The sequence below is a fragment of the Aythya marila genome (assembly GCF_965140915.1).
Source record: "Aythya marila genome assembly, chromosome: 20".
In the NCBI taxonomy this organism is placed as follows: domain Eukaryota; kingdom Metazoa; phylum Chordata; class Aves; order Anseriformes; family Anatidae; genus Aythya; species Aythya marila.
Window position 1 is genome coordinate 4,231,469 of NC_139061.1, and position 22,334 is coordinate 4,253,802.

The window sequence follows — 22,334 nt, forward strand, 5'->3', positions numbered from 1 at the left end:
GCTTTCCACTTGATATTTAGGATGTCAAACATGATATCAAGAGTTCAGTCCTACAGCTGAAATCTGAAAAACAGATCAGAAACAAACTACTTGCCTCCAAAATATTTGCTAGACATAAGTCACTCGTGTCACTTTCCACCTCTTCCTTTTCCTGTTATGATTGGGCAGCCATATCTTTTTATTTTTTCCATACCTCTGTCTCGAGCATTTTTTTCTTCATGCTTATTTCCTAACAGCCCTAATTTTTATCCACCACGATGGCATATTGGAGCCACATTTACGGTGCTACATAAATTTGCAGTCTAGAAGTCTGCCACCAGTACATGTATTTTGACTGCAGATAGCTTTTCTTAGTTTTATTTTCTTTAAAGATTTGATTAAAACAAACAACTTGCAAAACATACTCCAAAGAATGCAGTTGTTTGGTAAGTGGCACCCGAAAGTAGGGTTTTTTTAGTAAGCGAGTTGAACAGAAAAAATTCCCGATTTATGACATTGAAGTGGTGTTCTCTTCAAGGAGCAAAGCTTTCCTTTACACACTTGAACAGCAGCACACCAAACTGAAGGGGAAAATAAAAGGGGGTGGGAGTGGTGTAGAAGGAAAAAAAGAATTATTTGCTTTCCCAAACTTGCATTTGTAAGCATCAAGCATTTCATTTACCTCTTCTGGACAAACGTCTATAGCTTATTGGTCAGCATACATTCGTTTAGTTTTATTTAAGGACAGAGAACTCATTTTCAGAGGCAACAAAACCCTTTGCATTGTCACAAATCTCCTTTCCTGAGGACATCACTGCGCGCAGTGCTGACAGCCAGGATCCAGAAAGAGAAGGAAAGACGGCGATCCTGCAGCTGTGCTACGGGAGACACGCTGCTGCTTGCCAATATCATTACCAGCAATTCTGCAGAAGTAACTTTTAGGCAGTTCCCTATTTTGGGCACTGTGGCTTTCAGAGACCTTGTTACATCTGCCCAACAACTTATAGCTTATGGTACAGCTGAAGGTTATTTGACATCCCTAATTCCTTCTGTACTGACTAAACATTCGCAAGCAAGAATCCAGTACTAATTTAATGCTATGTTCATTAAAACTTGGTGGTGGAGTCAAATGCACGTATCAGTTAAGATACTGAACTGAGCCCTGCTGCAGCATATCAGTTATAATAACTTTTTATTGCAGTAAATCAACAATTGCAGTATCAAAAACATTCAACTGAGCACTGCACATTAAACATCTAACCACATTATAAATACATAACATCAAGCAGAACAGCTTGCATTATGCTATGAAAATAGTATCTAACTTTTCCACTGTAACTTGTAGTCTCAGTAATGCCTGTTCCTATTCTTTATTTTCCTTGTTTTAAGCACTGTATGACATGCTACTGTAAGGATCTCAAAGAAACACAACATTTAAATAATTAAAGTCTAAAGAAATGAAGAAGGTGAGATGGGAAGGAGTCTCTTCTAGAGAAAACAAGGGTCCTTTGCGTGACTTCTAGCTATCCAAGGATTAATTAACAACTAGATAACTTTTGATGTGGTACTGTAAAAACCCATGCAGCCGTTTGTATGACCATCTCCACGGCATTTGAAGCGAGCTGCTTGCATGCTGCAGGTATCCCCGAGGAACCCGCTCCTGCTCCCACCAGCTGGGGTTGGGGCGGCTGCCGCCCCGAGCGCAGCGACAGCTGGCACTGCTGTTCTACATCAGCGCCCAGGTGCACAGCCAGCAAACAACGCTGAAAGCGTTTCCAGGTTCAGGTCAAATGCTGATTACCAAAAATGCCATGTAGTACTCGCTAGTAAGGCAACTTGTTGTCCTCTGTCTTCCTTGTGCAACCATTTTTACCCAAATCGTCCTGGAAGCATGATCACACAGTGAATGTTGTCATGTAGAATTATAAGGGGAAAAAGAAGCGAAGACATTGTTTCTCCTTCTCCGTTTTTCTCCACTACTACTTCCCTCTTTTTCTCTCCTTCCTATGGGGCACACAACACATTAACTACTTCCTTGCTTTGTTACTGCCTCCCTCGCCTTTCTTCTCGGACACAAAACCGGGCAGTTGCTGTTCTGGAGTCCAAATCCCCGATGCTCCCGTCGCCCTCGGTGAAGGGGAATCACAACTTACCTCCTCCCAATCTTGATAAGGCCGATTCACGTGGTGAGTAATGCTCCTCACCTCTTCCACACATTTAGTCATTCTGGCCCCAGGTAATTTAAGTCTAGTTTTAAGTTTATGCTTAGCTAAACATTATTTAAATCAGAATGCAATGGAACAGCGGTCACTCGCATCAGGTATCACGGGAATGCAGCTATTTACATAGGGTTGTATGCACAGAAGTGGGCTTGGACTCTTTTCCCCAGTAATTTATTTTACATTTGCCAAAAGCACCTTCACCTCCCAAGGGCAGTCCCCTACCTCCATCAGTAGCCTGTTCTTTCCTGCACCCCTCACCACAGTAGCAGGTCCTTTTCCTTTACCCTTTAACCAGCCTTTTGCTGTTTTGTGCACACACTTGACCTTCTCCATGCAAGTTTCCAGCCAATGAACGTGGGGTTTTGTTGTCCTTAGTTTTTCCTCTAATTAATTCCTGCCATTGATACTTTGGAAGGTGAGGAGTACAATCCCTCAAAGCTTCTGGAAAACACTATCAGTATTTTTTCAAGAGTAACACCACCCTCTCCGCCCCATCAATTAAATGGTAATTTAAATAGGGCAGCAGTGGATCAATCACGGTGTAGGAAAAGTCAGCTAGACATCATGATGGATGGTAAGCCAGAGAAAGTATTTTGGCTGCACGTGGTCATCCTACTGCCACCATCAGTGAATCTGCTCAGAAACACAATGAGTTTGAGTTCCGCATAAGTCAACAGCAAGCAAGTTACAGTTTAATGAACAGAGACACTGAATTCACCTATAGAGACAAAAAAAAAGAGAGAACTGAGTTATTACTCTCATCTCAGTCACCAGCATGTTCCTTGATCTCTCTGTGCTTCTATCTTACTCTCCCTCACTGTAACACTGACAATTTTTCATTTTTATAACCTTTCTTTATAAAAGGCTCATTTAAAAAAAAAAAAAAAGTCTCGGCAGAAATAAAATTCAATGACTTCTTGGGTTTATGGAGGATCTATTTACTCTACAGGCTGTGTACATTTACCCAGGCTAGCCACTGCTTGAGCAAACAAGCGAGCATGGTGATGACAGCACAAACCACAGCAAAGGTTAAGCATCCAAGTATTGGTCAGGTTTCTCTAAAAGGATTCACAGCTTGTGCCGAGTGTCGTTGCTGCTACGATTACACCACTATCAGCTTAAAGCTAGTCTGGATCTACATACCCTGCAGTCACAGTCCAACTTGATCCCTTGGCAAAGCTTTTCAAGCATTTAGTACAGTATCTATGCTTAAACAATGCACCTGTCAAACACGTCAGCGTTCACGTGCGCGTTGCCACTCCTTTTATTTCATCAGGCTGCCCTACCTCGCTAACCTGTAAGCTAGGCAGGCAGCAGAAAGGTGTTTCAAGCAGACAGAGGAGGCCCTTTAGCCCCTAAACAAAACCCTCCAGCAGCGCCAGCTACTCCCCTCTCGTAGTATTTTGAAGTCCCAATAAACAGCCAGGCAGCTCCATTCTTCTTGACCAAAGTAACATCAAGAATATGAATGAGCCTTCGTGTTTGTGCAGGGAGGCTTCTGCCAAGCCTTGACACGCTCCCAGATCTAACCATCACGTGTACAAAACAGCCAAAGTTCAGAACAGGACAACGCTACTTCACGTGGCAATTACCCCTGACAGAGCGGTCTTCAGAGGATCTTACCTTGCAAAGAGACAGAATGGAAACAGTTGTTAATACCTCCTTGAGTAAACCACCAGAAATCTGCTGTTCTGATCAAATATTCTCATTTCAGATGGACGGGCATTTAGGGAAAGCTTCTGACACTTGCTCCGCTATGCAGGAGACCACTTACAGAAGCCAGCACTCAGAACACCGCTAGTATAAATGGTTTTTAAGATGTAAACGTTTACCATGCCCAGACAACAAACTCGGTGCTGATTTTCTTTCACAATACTGTAATTGCTGACTCATCTGCAGTGGGAGGAGAAAAAATCCCTTTGACTCCTTCTAACATGTTTGTCACACCGCTCACAGATTTATTAATGGCTGTCCTCTTTTAGGGAAAAAAAAAGTGAATAAAGTGTGACTCAGCTCCCAGAGCAACAAAAACAACCCCACTGCATTGTTCGCTGCGATGAAGTAAATGAACATATAAAACATACCCGTTCCCATTAATTCCAAATTCCCCCGAATACCAGTCCTGCAAGACCTCACGCTGTGCTGCCATTTGCTGTAGGGCTGATTGATTGTGGTGTGGCTTTGAGAGCCTTCAGGCTACTTACCATCCCAACACCCTGCCACCCCATCTCTGTGCAGAAGGAACCAACATGACCCAGCAGAGCGAGAAACTCCAAGGAAGATAACAAAATTGAAATATCTGACTGGGGAGAGAAACACACAGGCAGACCAACAGGAGAAGACAATGAGAAAAACAAAAAGCTTCTCTAGTTTACCATTACTACAGGTGTGAGGAGAGCACCACCGACAGCAAGTCAGCCTCTCTGCACAATTTCAAAACCAACATGGTCAGGAACAGGATGCAAACACATCCCACCCCTGCAGCTACCAGACAGCACCCACGTATGGTTACAGGTACCAGAAAAGCTTCTGAGATAGCAGTAACTCACACAGGACCCATAGTCATGAATTTGAACTAACACCATAAGAGGGGTTAATGTCACATCATTCCCTCTGCGGTTCCCTGTCCCTTCCTACAACATTTGGCGGCCCAAACGGGTAGCCAGAGAACGAACAGAGGACAGGACCAGGCTAGGACCCGGTTTCAAGGCAGAGTCATTTCAGAAGTGTTAGCTGTGAGAAGAGCCCCTTGCAGGCATGAACACATGGTGCCTCAGAGTAACCACTTCCAGGATATAAATCTTGATAAATGGCCTGGAAAATGTGGCTGCCAGATGTATTTATGGAGACACCGTGGTGATAAGTACAGTATGACAACTAATAAAAGATGATTAGCATCTTTATTTGATAAGGAACAGGATACAGTCCCTATCGTTGGGAGTAAGGTTTCTGCAGCAATTTAATAGTTTCCCTGAGAACAACAGCCTACTACTCCCCCAAGTCTCCATAATCTATTTCTTGACAGGAAGCACTGCCATCAGTCTATATATTTCTACTTTTTGCTACCACTTGTCACTAAACGCATTTCTGAGCAGTTAAAAAGGAAGAAATTCCTCCTCCAGCATGAAGTTTTCATTTACACTGCAACGTTTAAATATATACATATGCCTGGAGAATAAGCAAAACAACATGAAGACTTAACTAAGCCTGCAGTTGTTATGATCATTCAAAGTAAACTGCAGCCCCAGTGTTCACCTTTTTGGGTAACCCAGGCCCCCACCTCGCCCCGGGTTAGCCCCAGCACAGTACGAGGACCCGTGGGGCTGTGCAGCAATGGGAGCAGCGAGGTGATACAGCACAAAGCTGGGGACAGAGAGGTGTCAAACCACTTACTTTCAGCCCATCAGGACCCTGCCCACGCTCATCACGTGGCTGACGTGTACCAGAACCGCCACGAACACGGCAGCGAGGCTGCAGGCTGCTTCAAACCGTGAACAGGAGTCTGCACAACACATCCGTATCGCCACCGGGAGGTCTCCACCCCTTCCTTTGTGCCGGCTCTAATACTCACTGAATCAATTAAACTCATTAATCCAGCAGTGAGCGGCTCTCCACTGGGTGGCTGTGCTGAAGTGGCCCAGCAGCGGCTCCCACGTGTCGAGCAGGCACAAAGGTGAGGAGGGAACATGACTCTGGGAGCCTGGCTTTCCTGCTGCCCTGCGCTCCCTTCTGGTGACCAAGCTCAGGGTAGGGTAGAGTTGGGTTTTTCCCCTTTTTCTTTCTTTACAAGACTTTATGGCTGTCATAAAAGCGATAAATGGCCTTCTCCAAATCCTGATTTCCATTCAGGCCATCTAGGGTCAGTTGCAACGTAACCTGTGCCAGAACACCAGCTCCAAAGCTCGCCTTTCCCACCCGTGTTTGTACACACACAGTTTGAACAAACCCAACTGAACGGGTGTCTCCCATGTAAGCACATTCAGACTGGTACAAAACCAAGCTGGAGGTAAAAACATATGGGAAAACAGTTCAACGCCACAGCCAGGTTAGGCTCACATTTACTTTTATTTGAAAGCAAGGACATGAGTGCAAAACTGCAGCTAAATCAGACCCTGTAACGTGCCATCACAACCCCTCCTGTGTATCATCAGGTAAACGTTAGCCTCCGTGCCTCCAGCGAATCCACCAGGGTTTTCTACACTATTTAGGGATTTAGCATCTTCATCCCTGGTTTCATCTAGAAGTCAAGCAGAAGCTGTGCAGACCAGGCAGACAGCTGTAATGCTCACAGTTAGAGATGTCAGTCAAGCACTGAATCTGGAGTCTGGCTAATTGCTTTCCCATTAATTTAGCACACGTCTCTAGACACACACAAAGAAAAAATGTAAACAGGCATTGTGAGCTGACAATTAAGGAAGTATTACGTGAAACCAATTAATCATCCCTAAAAGAAAATGTAACAGATGACATAAAGATGTCAGTTTATGAGATGCTTTGAATGAACAGAGCCAAACTCGAGTTTCATATTCCACCAAAATAAAGCAAGTAACAGCACAGCTCAGTTACATCAGGGATCTTGGCACAGCCCATCGCTGTGTAAGATGTAAGATGGTGTTCCAACCCTCGTGTCTGTAGTCAATGGGAGTCTAGGACATCTTCAGCAGGCCTTGGGAAATACAATTTGCTGAAGGGGCACCAGACACTGACATTTATAGGGATGGTTAAGATAAGCAGCTGCTTGAACAGTAACTTCGAGCACTCATCTGTGCTTCTTCCCTCTATAGATTAAGCCAGTGCAAATACAGATGTAAGGAATATTTCTGTATTCTGTGCTTGTAGACAAGTTAGTGTTTGCAAGTTACTTGATTCTGTGTTTCTTTCTTTAACGTAACCAACCATGTTGCCAACCCAATCATTTCACAGAGCACTGCTGTAGCAGCACTTAACACATGGCACAAAGATCTCTTGCTGAGGAACACTGCAATGGTAACCACACGTGCAAATACAACGTTACCCTGCCAAGGCATGGGTGCGGTGGGTAAACAGTTCTGCATGGAAGCACTGAGACAAAAATTTAAGAAGGTGAAAGAGTGATCTTTCTTCTTTATAATTTTGCATATTTTTCTCTTTTGTTGCCATTTAAATAGCATTTCAGGCCTTGTTGCAACTGGCTGGAAATTAAAAACATGCATCAACAAAAGCAGCAAATACAAATCTTGCAGTCTATTCGGGATACTTTCTTGAAGCCTTGGCAACACTGCTCAATCAACAAAGCTGGGTTGGTCTCATCCTCAGTTAATCGCTTCCTCTCACCTACAAGCCATACCCTCAGGAGCATCCATAGAAACGATTCTGCTGTCTTTCAATTATTGATTCTGATTTTCTTTGCCATGTATAATTTCTACAGAACACAAATGACATAACAATTTTATTGGAAAGGTTATTTTCAGAAGCCACAAAACGACAGAAGAAGAACACAAAGAAATTCCCACCTAAATTTAAATTTCTTCCCTCGGTGTGAAGCACCACGGCACAACAAGCCTCTCTTCTTTATTAAATCAGGCTTGGTAGATGTTTTTTTTAAGCTCTTAAGATCTATTTTGCAGTTATGGTGGGGACACGAGGCAACACAGGGCTCTAGCAGCCTGCAGCACGATGTGAGGAGTCACACAGCGGGCTGCCTGCCCTGCTCCCTACCCAAACCACGTCTTCAGAACTGCTCTGGCAGGTGAGGTTTGGGGCTCCTTTGTTTCTCTACCGTTCCAAAGGAGATCAGCAGTTAACCTCCAGCAATTAATTTCTGCAATCCGTGATGCATATAACCGCTTTGGTTTACATATAAAGAAACCAAGGTAATAAAGAATCAGATGTCAGCCAATCTCATGATAAATAGGTGAGTAGCTGAGGTCCAACGCCTGCCAAACTCTACAGCTGGTTCGGAGAAAACACTGAATCTGCATGAAATGCATAAGGCAGGGGGGCTGAAAAGCAGGTGAGTACCTGCTCTGTACCAAGAGGAAAGCAAGAGAAGACCTTCTCTTTTTAATAAAAGCTGACAAGATCTTAAAAATAAACCAAAAAAAAAAAAAAAGTCCACAAGAACAGGACAGCAAACAAGCTAAGAATCAGCATAGCTGGCGAGCAGTGCTGTCTGGAAAAGAAAAGAAGAAATTTTTCACGAAGAAAGTGCACTCCTACAATTTTCTCCAGCAGCAGAGTGGAGGCACGGAGGAAGGATACTGAGGACATCCCAACCAGAGAGCAGAGCAAGCAAAGGCTGGAGCAGCTGACACAAGAAACAGGGGGTGTCCACAGACGGGAGGCAGCAAAAGGCCTGCAGGAGGAAGAGCAGTGTTTAAGGAAGAGGAGGTGATGGTGGGTGGGAAGGAGCCCAGAGGAAACCAGAGGATGAGCTGAGCAGCAGCGGTTGTCCAGGACAGTTGAACAGCCGCTTGGCCTTGGAGGGGAAGCATCCAAAGGTCACGCAAGGCAATGTTTCAGAGGAATTAACCAGTCACTTAGCTGTGTGGAAACAGAAATTGCCAGGGGAGATGGAAACAGATGTGAAGGGTGACATGAAAGCTTTCATTTTATTCTCTGTTGTATGTGGAGGGGCTTGACCACAGAAGATGAGCACGGGATGAGGACAGGAGGGAGAACAGAGGCACCGCAAGGCAGCTGGCTGCCAACAGAAGTCATGGCTGAAAGAAGCAGACATGAGTAGGAAAAAAGGAAAACAGGAACAAAACAAAACACAGCAATCTGAAGTTTTCTTAATAACTGACTTGGGCACACTGTAAGCTAAGAAGAAAGCAATTACAGAGACAGACATCAAGTGGCCCTTCTGGTGTTAAGGGTACCTAGGGAGGTTTCCTCTGTTCTGACAGGTGAAATCAGTGTTTTTTCAGTCCTTTTTTTTTTTTTTTTTCCTAGAACCCCCCAGGCCTCCTTTATAAAAAAACCAGACTTAAAGCCTTCTCACAACAGAGTTATTTTTTAAGGGGTTTGTGGAAGGCAGCACAGAAGTAGCACCTGAGTGACAGGGGTCTGAAGGCCACGGGCTGAAATGCCGCTGGGTTAGAAAGAAAATACATCAGTCAGGCCATCCATCTTCATTTTGTACTTACAAGCTACTATGCAAATGAAAGACATCATTACATTAACGGATGTGCTGCAGTTCTGCACTCCGAAGGTACGATACGCACCATTAATAATGAGACACAACAAGCCAGCGTTTTTCTCAAGCACCAGGGATATTTCAGCGAAGTACTCAAAAGCAACCCTGTATTTCCTGAAAAATACAGAAATCCTACCTCAGGGTACACTCCTCACATGTTCCTCCTATGCCAATTTATATAAAGATGTCAAATGATTTACATTTTTCCAGAGATAATTCATCATCATGCTTAACTGACTATACCATGACTAAAATTACACAACACTTACCCTATTTATAGAGTAACTTGCAGAGACTAGCACCAGTAACTCAGACTGCACTGGCGCAGGTACTGGAAACAAGTCTGCAAGTACCAACTACAAACCACTCAGAAGCACTAGACCTTTGGAATGAAAGATGTTACTCTTAAACACACACAGAATGGCATTTACAGCTAGTCCTTGTCTTGTTTTTTTTTCCCACCCCTGCCTTGTTGTCAGGTACAGTTTGGAAGTCTGCTTGGTAAGTGCTGCTTATCAGTGCTATCAGTGCTTATCTTGGAAGACTTCAGTCAGAGCAAAGCCATAACCTCATGCTTTTTGTTTTAAATACAAACCTTTATTTAAACAGAATTATATATATATATATATATATATATATATATATATATATAAAAAATATAGAAAACTTCACATCTTAGAAGAATTTTTTAATAAAGTGCCTGAAGCGAAAGCCCAGGAAGCCTGCCATTCAACCATCACCCGTTATGAAGCCGATGGGATCTGGTCCACTCCCACGCTGGGAGACGTTGTTTGTTTTAGCTTCTTAAAAGTTTTAAAACAAAATTCCTTCCTCAATCACTTTCAAGGGAGCGCACACAAACTAGTTCCGCAGTGGGAATCCGCTCCACCCACAAAGGGCTATGGGAAAGCAGCTGAGCATCTTGAGGCAGCAGGCCAGAAAGGACAGAAAACATTTCGGAAGGCCATCTTGTCAATGATGGTGGTGAACTGGCCAAGAAGCAATAAAACCGGGCAGAGAATTTTTATTTTCCAGCATTTAAAATACAAGAGAGAGACAGACAGTCCACGTCATAAAGTATATTCACTCTGCCTTCAGGCAAGTCAATAGCTAATTTTAACAAACAGGGTCACAGCATTTCTCAAAATTGAGAGAGAGATTTGGGACTTGGCTTCATATGGAAAGCAGACACCCTGAATGTGCATATTTCCACTCCAGAGCAAACCGACCTGCTGAGCTGATCAAAACTTCCTCAGAAATTCTAAGAGGTGTATGTTCGAGGTGTCTGCCTCACTTCTGAAGCCAAATTCCAGACGGGTCCACTGAACAAACAGAAAAATGTACAACTGAAAAAGAGATGTGTTCGTTTGTGTTGATTTTTTTTTTAATTGAACATGTTTGTTTAATAACTGTTAAATAGCATGCTAAATTAAAAGCAAGCAAAATGAAAGGGAAGGAATTTTGGGGCTCTTGGAAAGTACCAGCAATTCTGCAGTTAGTACCCAAGAGACAAGAGTTTAACTTTTGACAGTTACATCAACAACACAGAGCTAAACTGCAGTGCTCAAAATCAGTCCCTTACCAACCACACCTAGCTTTTGAGATGAGTAATAGCATATTTAGATACTTCAACTTCATTTTAAAAGTGATATGTGTAAGGAAAATAACTAGAACCATATTAAGTGGCTAAGGCTTAAGTTTCGTTAGTTCATTGTCTATGTGACATTTCAGACCCCTCCACTGGCAGCAGCCAACCTCTGAGGCACATGAGAAGTACAGCGACAGCAAGATCTCTGCTCCTGTCGGGAGGATCCCACGGTACTGGTACGAGGCAGCAGCACAGCCCCCGGTGCTGCCAGTGGTACTAAACCCAAGATGGCAATGTTCTCCAACCTCCTGCATGCAGCTGAGTGCTTCTCTGCGCTGACAGCTGCCATCTGACTCTGACCACAAAAAAGAGACAGCATTTTTACTGGCCTGAGCACGGGAGTAAGAAAAAGTGACTCCGATCACCTGGCTGGTGATTTTTTTCTTATAGTGTTCAACAGACCATGCCACTAAGGGTTTCCTTTATCACAGAGTATCAGCGGTTACTATTTACCAGCCTGAGCGTACCAACAGTTTAAGTTCACTAGTGCGGTAAGGAGAGTTCAATAATTTGCAAATAATAACAACAATAAGGATATGCAAAGTAAGTCTTGAAGAATTAGTGCTTTATGTAGTAGCAGCTCCCTCATTGAAGCATCTTCCAGATACAAGAAGGAGCGATATTAAACCCCAAACAATCTGATAGGGAAAAACTATGTCAAAACATTTTATTTGGTAACCTTATTTTCAGAGATGGCAAGCATCCAGATCTGAAATAAGCCCAAGGAAGCTGCCCACCTTAAAAATATGAATTATTATTTTTTTATTTTATTTATTTATTTATTTTACAAATCAGGCATTACCGTTCCAGTCATACCATCTAGATGGCATGCATTAATAAAAGAAATCCGCAAAAAGCCACCTTGACCGGGATCAGTGAGCACACACCTACTTGCAGCAGAGGTTGCCACAATCAGCTAAGAGTTAACAGCACAGTGCACCAAGCCACATGAGCAGCCAGAGGACTCTGCACTTAGCCTTTTGCGATTGTTATCATATGGAAACTCTATTACCCCATACAAAAGAATTAGAGGGTTATTAACTTCTATACTAAGCCAAAGTACAAAAACAGGGTAGGACCCAACATCCATTCTTCTCCTCTTTCTTTGTGTTACTCTACCTCTCTTTTGGTACCATTTTCATTTCAGTATGGGCTTTAGAATTGAATATATATTCTAATATAATATTCCTCTCGCATTGTTTCATTATTATTTTTTTAACTAGAGTCTTTTATACTTGCTTTCATCAACAACAAAAAAATGTAGCCAATGCATCTTGCACAGGTAAAGAATGCGCACAGTATTTACAACCAATGTCAGTAATTATACAAAAGCTGTAACTTTTTCTTGAAGGGCCAAATCCAGTGCTGGTTTGTCACATGTAATCTTAAAACAGAAATTACACTGCTCGTCTGAGCAATAAATTCAGTGCGGACAGCCAAAAACACTGAATAAATCACTTCTACTTTTTCTCCATATTAAAACACAATGGAGAAGTTTCAAGGCACACTTTTTGCAAGTTACACAAAAGAAAAAAAAAGCCCATCAGGCTTGAGAACTGCAGTAGAGTGATAAAAGTGGATGAAAAGAAAACCAAAAACTGGGCCTATCACTGCCAAAGGATGGGGGAGAGGAGCCATTTTAGAAGCTCTCAGTTCATCAGTGCGAGGACACAGCAAAAACTTTCAGAATCCATCCAACTTCCAGCCACTTCCCTCCCAACCATGGGTCTTATTTACACTATCCTTGTCTTTCCACAGATGAAAGACATGAGAAGGACAGCAACCCATACCTCTTACAAGACAGACTTCATCAACCTACTAAATTACTAAGTTTTACTTGCACCTTTGTGTCTTTTTAAACAACAACAGCAAGAACAAAATTCTATCCAACTTGTAACTTCTAACACACAGCTAACATACAACTACCTTTCCTGGCAAAGAAGCAGCAAACATTTGCTCAGTTCCACTGCACACCTGCAGCCAGGAGCCAAGAAGAAAAATTGTCGCAAGCTGTTCTGTAGCTCTCACAAGAAAAGGCTAAAGAACAATAAACAATGGTTATTTGCCACAAAGCACACGAGTAACCCATACCAAGAGCAACCTTACAGTCACGACAGCAAGTAAATTCACCTTCCCCCTAGTGCTCTCACAGGACGACCATGCAATCATTGACCTTAATGGAGAAAAATATAAATAAAAAATAAAAAAAGTCCAAGCACCTCCATCATTAACACTTTGACAAGGTAGACTGAAATCCCCGTAGATTATTAGCACTTTCTTGTGTAACGGCACCAAGAAAAAAAAAAAAGCCCACACAATTCCCTAGATATGCATAATTAAGAATACATGATTGCCCTTTTCTAACAGTACTTTCCCAGGGAAACTCATCTGCTCTCTAAAAAGAAAAAAAAAAAAAAAAAAGGAGAGTTCTGGCATAGCGCCATGCCCGGGTAAGCACCTATCCTTCAAGGCTCTGCACATCTCTCCCCAGCCCTCCTCCAGTGTGACCAGCTTCAATTTCAGTTTCTTGCTCTCCTGCCCTTTCCCCACACATCCATACACTCTGGGATGCCCAGATGGACTTGTCTCTTCAATCCCATCTCCAAACCAAGCACTGATTACAGCTCTTCTGATCCATACACAGCTCTGTAACCTAATCCATGGAGAAAAAAAAAATAAATCATATTTCCTTGTCTGTAATCCCTCCCAAAACAAATAACCTCCTGCTGACAAAAACCTCCAGGACAGCTTATCGTGCTCCTACACAGGTAGCCAGGGCTCCTCCCGAGGGGCGAGCTGTCATTTCCTTTGTCTCCTCCAGCACAGGAGCCAACTGTCCCCGCCGGGATCCCGACCTCAGCCTTCTGTGGGGCTCCTGGTGGCTGCACGCCCAGCTCCAGGCCAGCCCCCGAGCACCTGCTGCGGCCACAGCACCGCGCCAGCCCTGCCCGGCAGCACCCCCCGGCCCTACAAACCTCCCCCCGCCGGGCCTCCCCCGGCCCCACCACGCTGGGGGAGCCGCCCCTACCCCACCACGGCCTCCCAGCCCCCCAGCCGGGCCCCTCCGTCCCCTCAGGGCCTCCTCCCCCGCTCCGGCTGCGGGGCTCCCCGCGGTGGACGCCCCCGCCCCGGGCCGGGCAGCCGCCACCCAGGCCGGCGGAGCTCCGCAGGCGAGCCCGGGGCTGGGCAGGCCGCGGCGGCCCGGCCCGGAGCAGCGCAGCGAGGCCGCGTCCCCCCCTTTTACCGTCCGTCGGGGGGCTCGGGCCCGGCTGGGCCATGGCTCCGGCGGGCGGGCGGGCGGGCGGCGCCGCCGCGGCCTCCTCCGCCTCCAGCCGCGGCGTCGGAGCGGGAACCGCTACGCCAGGGGGCCCCGGCGAGAGACGGGAGCTGCCGGCCTGGGCCTCCGCCTCCTCCGCCTCATCCTGACAGCGGCCGCCGCCGGCGGGAGGAGGAGGAGGAGAAGGAGGAGGAGGAGGAGGTGGAGGAGGAGCGCCGCGCAGGCGCCCGCGGTGCCACCACGGCACCGGCCGCCGCCACCGGGGCCGTGAGGGCCGGGGCAGGGCCGCCTCCCCCCGGCCCCGCGCCCGGTGCTTTGTCACCTCACGGCCGGCAGGGCGGGAAGGGAAGAGCCGCGCCCGGCCCTCTGGAGGCGCCCGCCCGGCTTCTGCCGGCCCCGGGTGGCCTCCAGAGAAGGGCTTCGGGGTTGCCTGGCCCGGGGAACATCCCTGGGGCCGCTCCTGTAAAAGTGTTTTAGCTTTTAGCACCAACGAAATGCTCTTTTGGTGTTTAATGCGGAGAGGGATGCAGGCGTGGGCTGGGGAGATGGAGTCTGGAGTCCAGGCACGGGAGCTCTTCCCCTCCCCAAGTCAGGCCTTGGTCTGTGTTGACATTGTGTGAATCCTTCCACCTGACGGGGAAAATACATCTCAAACCCAGTCTTTTTCAATACAGAAAGACTTATACATCCTTCAGGGGCATATAAACCCACAAAAAACAACAATGCAGTGGATAGTATTATAACAAATCCTGCCAAGATCAAGATCTTTCTGGTTGTCTTACAGATTGCACGTAAAAAAAATCAGTCATTTTTAAGCTGGGGCTCACAGGGCTCCATTCCTACCCCTCGCTTTTAGCCACCTTTCTTTAGGCCTTGCTGTCAAACTATTTGGTATGGCAAGACAGGATTCTGCATTTCATATTACATTTTCACTTAAATACAAAAGTGAAATAGAGGGAGTCTTTAAAAATTATTCCTTTACATTTTGTCAATTTTGATTAACTTACTTATTTTGCCCAAGTTGAATTAAATCTCAGTTTTTGCTGTTGTAAAAAGTGGTCCCGAAGTAAAGACTTACTTAATCCATGTTTCCAGTGTGAGATGTGAGGCATTTCTTTTCATTGGAAAATTTGGAATTGACAAATGGTCACAAAATTGCTGGCTTAGTGACAAAATGCTCAAAGGACTGAGTTTCTATCACTTGAGCTCCATTTCAAAAATTTCTTGGCTCCTGCGTATGCTCTTTTAGAAGTAGCTGGATATTATAAGCATTCAACACAATAAATCATTTAGAAAATCCAGTCCTAACTGTGGGAACCGAGGTCTGGGAACTCTATCCTTGTGTGTGTTACAATGAGTGCCCCCAACCACCCATATTAACAGCTACTTTCATCTTGTTCTTGTCCAGGCAAAACTCCTGCTCGTGCCAATTGGTCAGGGATCAAACCCTTAAGCATCACTCCCTGCTGCAAAGAGAGTAAGATAATATCAAGCTTGATAACTGTCTACCTACAAACACTTATGAAAGGATAAATGCCATATCCCTTCCGTCACTTCCACCACCAAAATATTGACTGTTGGAATGAAAACATTACAAAATCTGCATCAAAACTCCTGAGCTTAAATATTAAATGGGTTTTATACAGAATTTTGAAGAACAGACAACTCCTCAAGGAGCTCATACTTCTTTTTCCCCTCCTGTTCTCCAATGTACTAGTTTTATCGGTATAGTTCTTACTTAATCTTTCCTCCTTTTTCTGGATGGCAATTGGACTTGACAGACCCAAAGGTGTATGGAGTATCTATTCACAATGTCTTGAAACCTGGGACAACTGGGTAACTTCCTTTGTGCCTCCCAAAATGTACTATTTAGTGCTAATCACTTGTAGTCCTTATAGGCTTGGTCTCAAAGGCTTTTCCAACATGACTCAGCTAAACCTGAAAAGCACAAAGTGAAGTCTAACAGCAGTTTGCAGTCATGGAAACAGGCCTCTTGCAGTGGCAGAACCAGCAGAGACCAAAAGGCCCAAATCCCAATCTCCGTGCTGTAAATGTTAGACAAGTGCTGTGTTAATGAATCAATGACACTTGAGTTAGTTCCAGAGAGCTGCAGGTGGGCAGAGACTTGTTCATTCATCAGAATAATTTTCTCCAGCGATAATTAAGCTCCTAGAATTACATGCACTTTTATCAAATATATTTGGCCTAAAAGTCTAGCACAGGCGTTTTCAGCATTAGTACCACAAGCAGCAGGCAGAAAGGTGTGTGCTCATTAGAGCAAGCTGCAGGAGGAGCTGTCACCTTGCACTCTGCCTGAAATTTAATCTTGCAGGCTTACTGCAGAAGATAAGTTGGCAGCTTTTGTTTAAACAGTAACATCCAGTGACAGGCAGCAAGTGTGTACAGTCCATGGTTGTCTGGAGACCCAGAGTAAACTGAAGGGGACTGTGGTAATTTGGTTGGGTAGGGCATAGTGAACCCATTTACATAACACATCCAGGAGAGAAGAAGCATTTTCTTTTTTTTTTTTCCCTAATAAATAAATAAATAGCAGGAGAGCTAATTAAATCTGTTTTCCTGATAGATGTGTCTTGTGGTTGACTGCCTTCAGTCCTTTTGAACACTTAAGTTTGAAATTAAAACTTTTCCTACTTTTTTGAACTTGTAAAAAGATCTTTTTCTGTGGCTTTGCTTTATCCCTTTTTCTTTCATTGCAGCACTTTAATCTCAACTGAAGTATGTATTTTCATTATGCTTTGAAGAATGTAATGATTGCTGCCTTTATCTGTGTAACTAGCCCCAAATCCTAGGTCCGGTTGAGTTACCCTGGCTGTGTCCCAACTCTGTGTCAGGACAAGACCCAATTACATATGCTTTACATCCACTTGAAGCAAAGTACACAGCTTAGGAAGAAGTCACAGCCAGTCCCTCCATGTGGGTGATCAGGGGACTGGGACTGTGATCAGACCAGTGAGGAGTATGATCACAGCAGCTTTGTTTTACTGGGAAGTGAAGCTAATAAAATACAGAGCTAATTCCTTTGCTTTCAAATGGTACAAGATACTGTTGTTTTGTACCGTAACTAAGCCGATTCTACAAAAAGCACAGACTTTAAAAAGAGAAACTGAAGTTCTTGACTTGCAAGGCCAAGTCTACATCTGGTGTGAATTCAGTGGAAAGGGGCTGATGTGTGGCAAATGAGAAGCTGGCTTGTAGAACAGAATTAAAATGGGGATCAAAAAGTTCCAGCAAAGTGTGCTGTTTCCTATTTATATTGCTGTGCTGGCCTGCTGGCCACAAATTAGTCCGATTCCATTGTGCCCTGCATGGTAGGAGTATGCAGCGAATTACAGGCCCTGCTCCCCAATGTAGTTCATCTCATAAACCACCCACTGTTTAATTCAATTCATCCAAGAAAGCTGAGTAACAAGGTAGATTTGGGAAGCTGCTTGCCAAACTAGACTCCGCAGCCATTCCACGGTGAAGAAAATTGCAGAAGTGAGGACTGTCTGCCTGAGCAACTAGGAGAGCTAACTTTGGAGCAACAGCTTGTATGCCAGGTGACTCAACCAGCAGGCATTACACAGTAAAGGTTTTGGTCTCCTTCACTGGACAAACCACAAAAAGACATTGTCTTTAGATTAATGCAACAATAAAGACCTGATATGGTTTGGATGGAGAAAGTAAACATATGACCAGAAAAAAAAGAAAAAAAAAAGTGTTCTTATTGCAGGTGAAGCCCGAGAGAACAGAAACTGCACACATTTCTGAGGAAGCACTCAGCCATTCCCAGCAGCAAGCCTTGGGTTCATTCAACAGGCAAGTAACAGACTTGGCCTTCTAGGAAAAGAAAAGAGGGAAACCAGAAGTTATTGCTTGTACTTTAAATGTTTCTAGGTTTGCCAGAATTTGTCAACTGTTTTTTTTTTCCTTTTTTTATTTAAACAAATAAAAAAGCTTAAATAAAAAACTGCTCTAAGTTTCCCAGTGTTTAAACATTTATTTTCCTCTTGTTGAGATTGATGGCTCATTAGCATTAGGTATTAGTCCTGCAGACATGAGTGTTTGTAGGCTTTGGTTCTCTTAAATTTTCTCTTTAATGCAAAGCTTTTGGAGAAAATTTACATTCATCTAAGTATTACCATAAAGAGGTTGGTTAAAAATCCCAAACCAGTCATGCTCTTTCCTTCAAAAGTTATTCTGCAATGCAAGGAATGTAGTCTGGAACAATTACATTATTTGCAATGGTAACTTCTTAGCAAACCCTAGAATAGTTTATGTGGTTAAAAACCTTTTCAAGAGCAATTGAAAAATTATGTTATCCCATCGATCCTTTAAAGGATTCCATGTGGTAAAGTTCTTTGAATATATGGGAAGCAAATGAAGCCAGAAAAGAAAATATGGCAGGCAAAAACTGAAGTGCTTGCACTGGCTCTAAATCTAGATATATGCACATTAATGATCTTATTTGAAAGATGTCTATATTAAGATTCAAAAGCTCTCTGGGTTCCCAAGGGGCAAGCTCATTGAATACTGTGATGCACCATGAAACTAAACAATTTTTCTTATTGCAAAATAACCAAGGAATCAGAAACTCATTACGTGTGCATAACAGACGACACATTAAGAGCATAGCCTTTTGGGTAACTTTGCTCAGCAATACTTCATTAGAGTTGTCATTGCAGGGAGGCACAAAAACAACACCACTTTGCACTTCCATGCTGCTTCATTGAAAAATCTAAAAATATGCCATAAACCATTCAGACTCACGTCTGTATTAACACAGTCATCTGCATCTGTCTACAGACACCCAGAGAAGGATGCAAAGGGGTTCAGGCAATCCTGGCAAACCTTCCCATGGTGGTTTAAACTGCTGGTGCTATGTAGCTTTCTCTGCCTTTGCATTAGAGAGAACTGTTGGAGTGGAACAGAGGGAGAAGAGCAGGACTGTGCTTATGTTTATCCTGAGCCCAGATCTGCCTTCACCAGTGATTTAAGTGGAGATGTTCTACCTCATTTTGCAGTAGTTGGAGGCTGAACACTCACAGTCCCTTTTGCCAGCCCTGTTATTGTAACAGGAATTTCTAACAAAGGAGAGCAGGCACCAGCAAGGCCCATGTCAGTCACCACATGCTCATCGGACCTCACCCAGCAAAGCCCAACATGATCCAGCAGTGGGGACAACAAGGGTAATGGAACCCCAGAGAGAACTCTGTTGTCTGTCTCAATTTCCAAGGGATTATACTTTTCTTCAAAAAGCTAAAATAACAATAGAGGGTTCTGCTTTTTGAGGCTGTTTAAGATAGATGTGTTGGAATTGGGAACACTAAAGTGGCAGTGTGGCAAGTATCACATGTAGCAGTGTTTTTCAAAACAACAGACCATGTTAACATCTCATTCATTCAACTTCCTGATCTTGAGAAGACCAGTTCATTAACATCAGTGAGTCTTGTCAGATCTTCAGGATTGGGCCTTTTATCCCATTTTCTCTCTCTAAGGCACAAGCAGATCAGATATCCCATAAATTCTAATGATTGCCTTGCCCACTTGCCAAGAGAAGGAGGGAATGTTGCAAGTACCGTAAAATTCATTGTCCCATGTGTGTTGTATTAAATGGTGTGGCCAAAAGATTTCCGTGTTAAGACTTCAACAGCAGTGCTTGCTTTGGAGCGTTTTATTAATCCAACCACTGTTAACTCTCACTACGTCTCCCTGAGAACAGTCACTGGAGATATTTAGAACGTGTTATCCAAGAAGTCTGAGCAGGCTTTGTAGAAGCAGTGGACCTTGAAGCTGAAGAGATGTGATAGGGTTTCACAGAATTACCAAATCCCTGCAAATCCTTCAGCTGAACAAGTCCACCGTTCTGAACAATTTGGTCCAGATAGGATTTCTGGATGCTCTAAAAGTCTAGCTTGACCTCCTTCCAAGTGGGACTTTTCAGTGATTCCTGAGCTTTTTTGTGGCTCTGCCTGTGTCTGTATGTCCAGAGATGGATTTACCTAAATACTTGTCAGTACAAACTTAAATCACACATGTAGGTGAGAGGGTAGACCCAGCTAGTACAACTGTTTCCCATCAATGCCATCCCATCATTATGAACCTTATATGTCCTATTTTCCTTGATTTCTCCTTGGAGTTACAATGGTTTCTCTTACTTGTCTCTTCATTTTAGTAGGGTGTCCTTTCCAGAGCTGTGTCCCTTACATGCCAACACACCAAATATTTTGTACTTTTATGGTTCCTTTCACTGGGGAAAGATTCTTCTAGTGTACTAAGAGAAGAGAAGGAATTATCTCAGGTTCAAAGGTTGGGAAGCTAAGCCCCAGAGAGATAGCATGATTTGCCCAGGGATACACAGAAGTTCAGCACAGTAGGAAAAAAATAGAACTTATATCTCCTACCTCCCTATAGAGGTTTTTTTTTTTTCTTTTCTCCATAAAATATATTTCTTCCCTTTACTTATTCATTACACATTTAAAAAGCTTCCAACCTTTGAAAATAGCTGAAGACAAACATCTGTTGTAAAATGAATATTTCTTAACACTTAAAGAGATCAAATGGACTCATTTTCTACAAAAACTCTGTTTGATTCTTTCAAAAATGTTTGCTGCTGGGATATGCTTTCCTGCCTTTCTCTCTCACCACTCACACAGCATTAAGGAGCTCTCTTCTCCTCTGAGACCACAGGAGGTTTCACATTATGTTGTTAACCTCCTTCAGATCATCTCCTCCATGCAAAATCCAAGTTACATTTACATGCAGACATAATGTCATTCAGCCCACTTTGTGCCACTTAGGTTTCTCTTGTTGCTATGGGGAACATTGATAAGGAACCAATTAGCAAATAAAATATTTGAGGAGGAATGTGAAAACCGCTACTTGGTGGATTTGTGTGTAATAGGCAGTGACATTTAATTTGGCATTTGTCCTTACCTAACTGAGCTTCTTCCACGGCAGCTTGAGCTACATTTTATGTAGTCAAAACATGCTCTTCCCACAGGATTTAGAGGCTTAGATGTATAACTGTATCTGACCCTGGGGAATTTTTACAATTCTCATGAGAAGAGGGCGTTCGCTTACTTTTGAAGTGCTTTTGCTGGCATGAAAGTGCAAAGAGCACCATCCAGTGTCCAATCAGAGTAAATACATAAAATTCCAATGTCGTTGATACAAAAGCATCTCTGCCTATCCCATAGTCAAGCTACACTTGGTGGGGCCCATGGCGATTTCAATAGAAAGAGGCTAGAGTCTGTTACAGAAGGGACTTCTGAAGGAAGACTGGAAAAGTTGTCAGCCTGTCACGAAAATATGAGACAAGCTGGAAGGTCACAACTTCTAAAAAAAAGAGCTGGATTTATTGATGATTGAGAGAGTAATGGACACAAGCAGGACGAGGTGGAGGTAGCAATAAATGGGGGTTGGGCAAGAATAGTAAACAAATTGATTTTATGAAGGGAATGAGGCATGCCAGAACAAGAAAATTGGGCCAGATCCTTATCCTGTAATCCTTCCCCTTTGTAGAGAGAAATCAGCCAAAGGGCTGGGATGTTGCACTGGCAGCTCAGAAAGTAAGGGAGGACTGACTTCAGCTGCCCCTGCTCAGTCTTGACAGCCTTGTATATAGCTTGACAAATGTAGGTACCCCTGGGTTTTAAGAATTAAAATGATTCAGAAGAAGATTTTGCACAGAAAGGTGCAATGAGCTGCAGTTCTTATCACAAATGGCTGTAGGATTTGGGGAGGCCAGAGAGAAGGAGCAAATAGGAGAACAAGGAGAATGCAAGGCTAAAAATGGTCAGAAGTCTGAGGAAAAGGCAACAATTAACATTATCTGTGAAGAAGTGACATCCAAATAAATGTCCAAGTAAAAACGTGCAATTTATTTGTGGAATAGTAGTTGTGCAACAGTCTATTGAAAACCTAAGTAAACAAGGAAGCAGGAATTTTGGATATACTATGAACAGTATATTTATTAATCAAAGATGCAGACTGCTCCAGTTTAGCACAGTGTTTGCAGTAACGTATCAG

General features: G+C 43.6%; 1 protein-coding gene across 2 annotated transcripts in view; it reads right to left on the bottom strand.

Annotated features, from left to right (window-relative positions):
* The window catches only part of RABEP1 (rabaptin, RAB GTPase binding effector protein 1), a 48,806-nt gene extending 34,219 nt beyond the window's left edge, over positions 1–14,587 (bottom strand). The window contains exon 1 of one of the 2 annotated variants that reach the window (XM_082776345.1): positions 14,271–14,587. In XM_082776345.1, the coding sequence (XP_082632471.1) occupies positions 14,271–14,304 (34 nt within the window). In that variant the 5' untranslated portion in view covers positions 14,305–14,587. The remainder of the gene's footprint in view (positions 1–14,270) is intronic. The other variant, XM_082776344.1, reaches the window with a different exon arrangement.
* Positions 14,588–22,334: the final 7,747 nt, after the last annotated feature.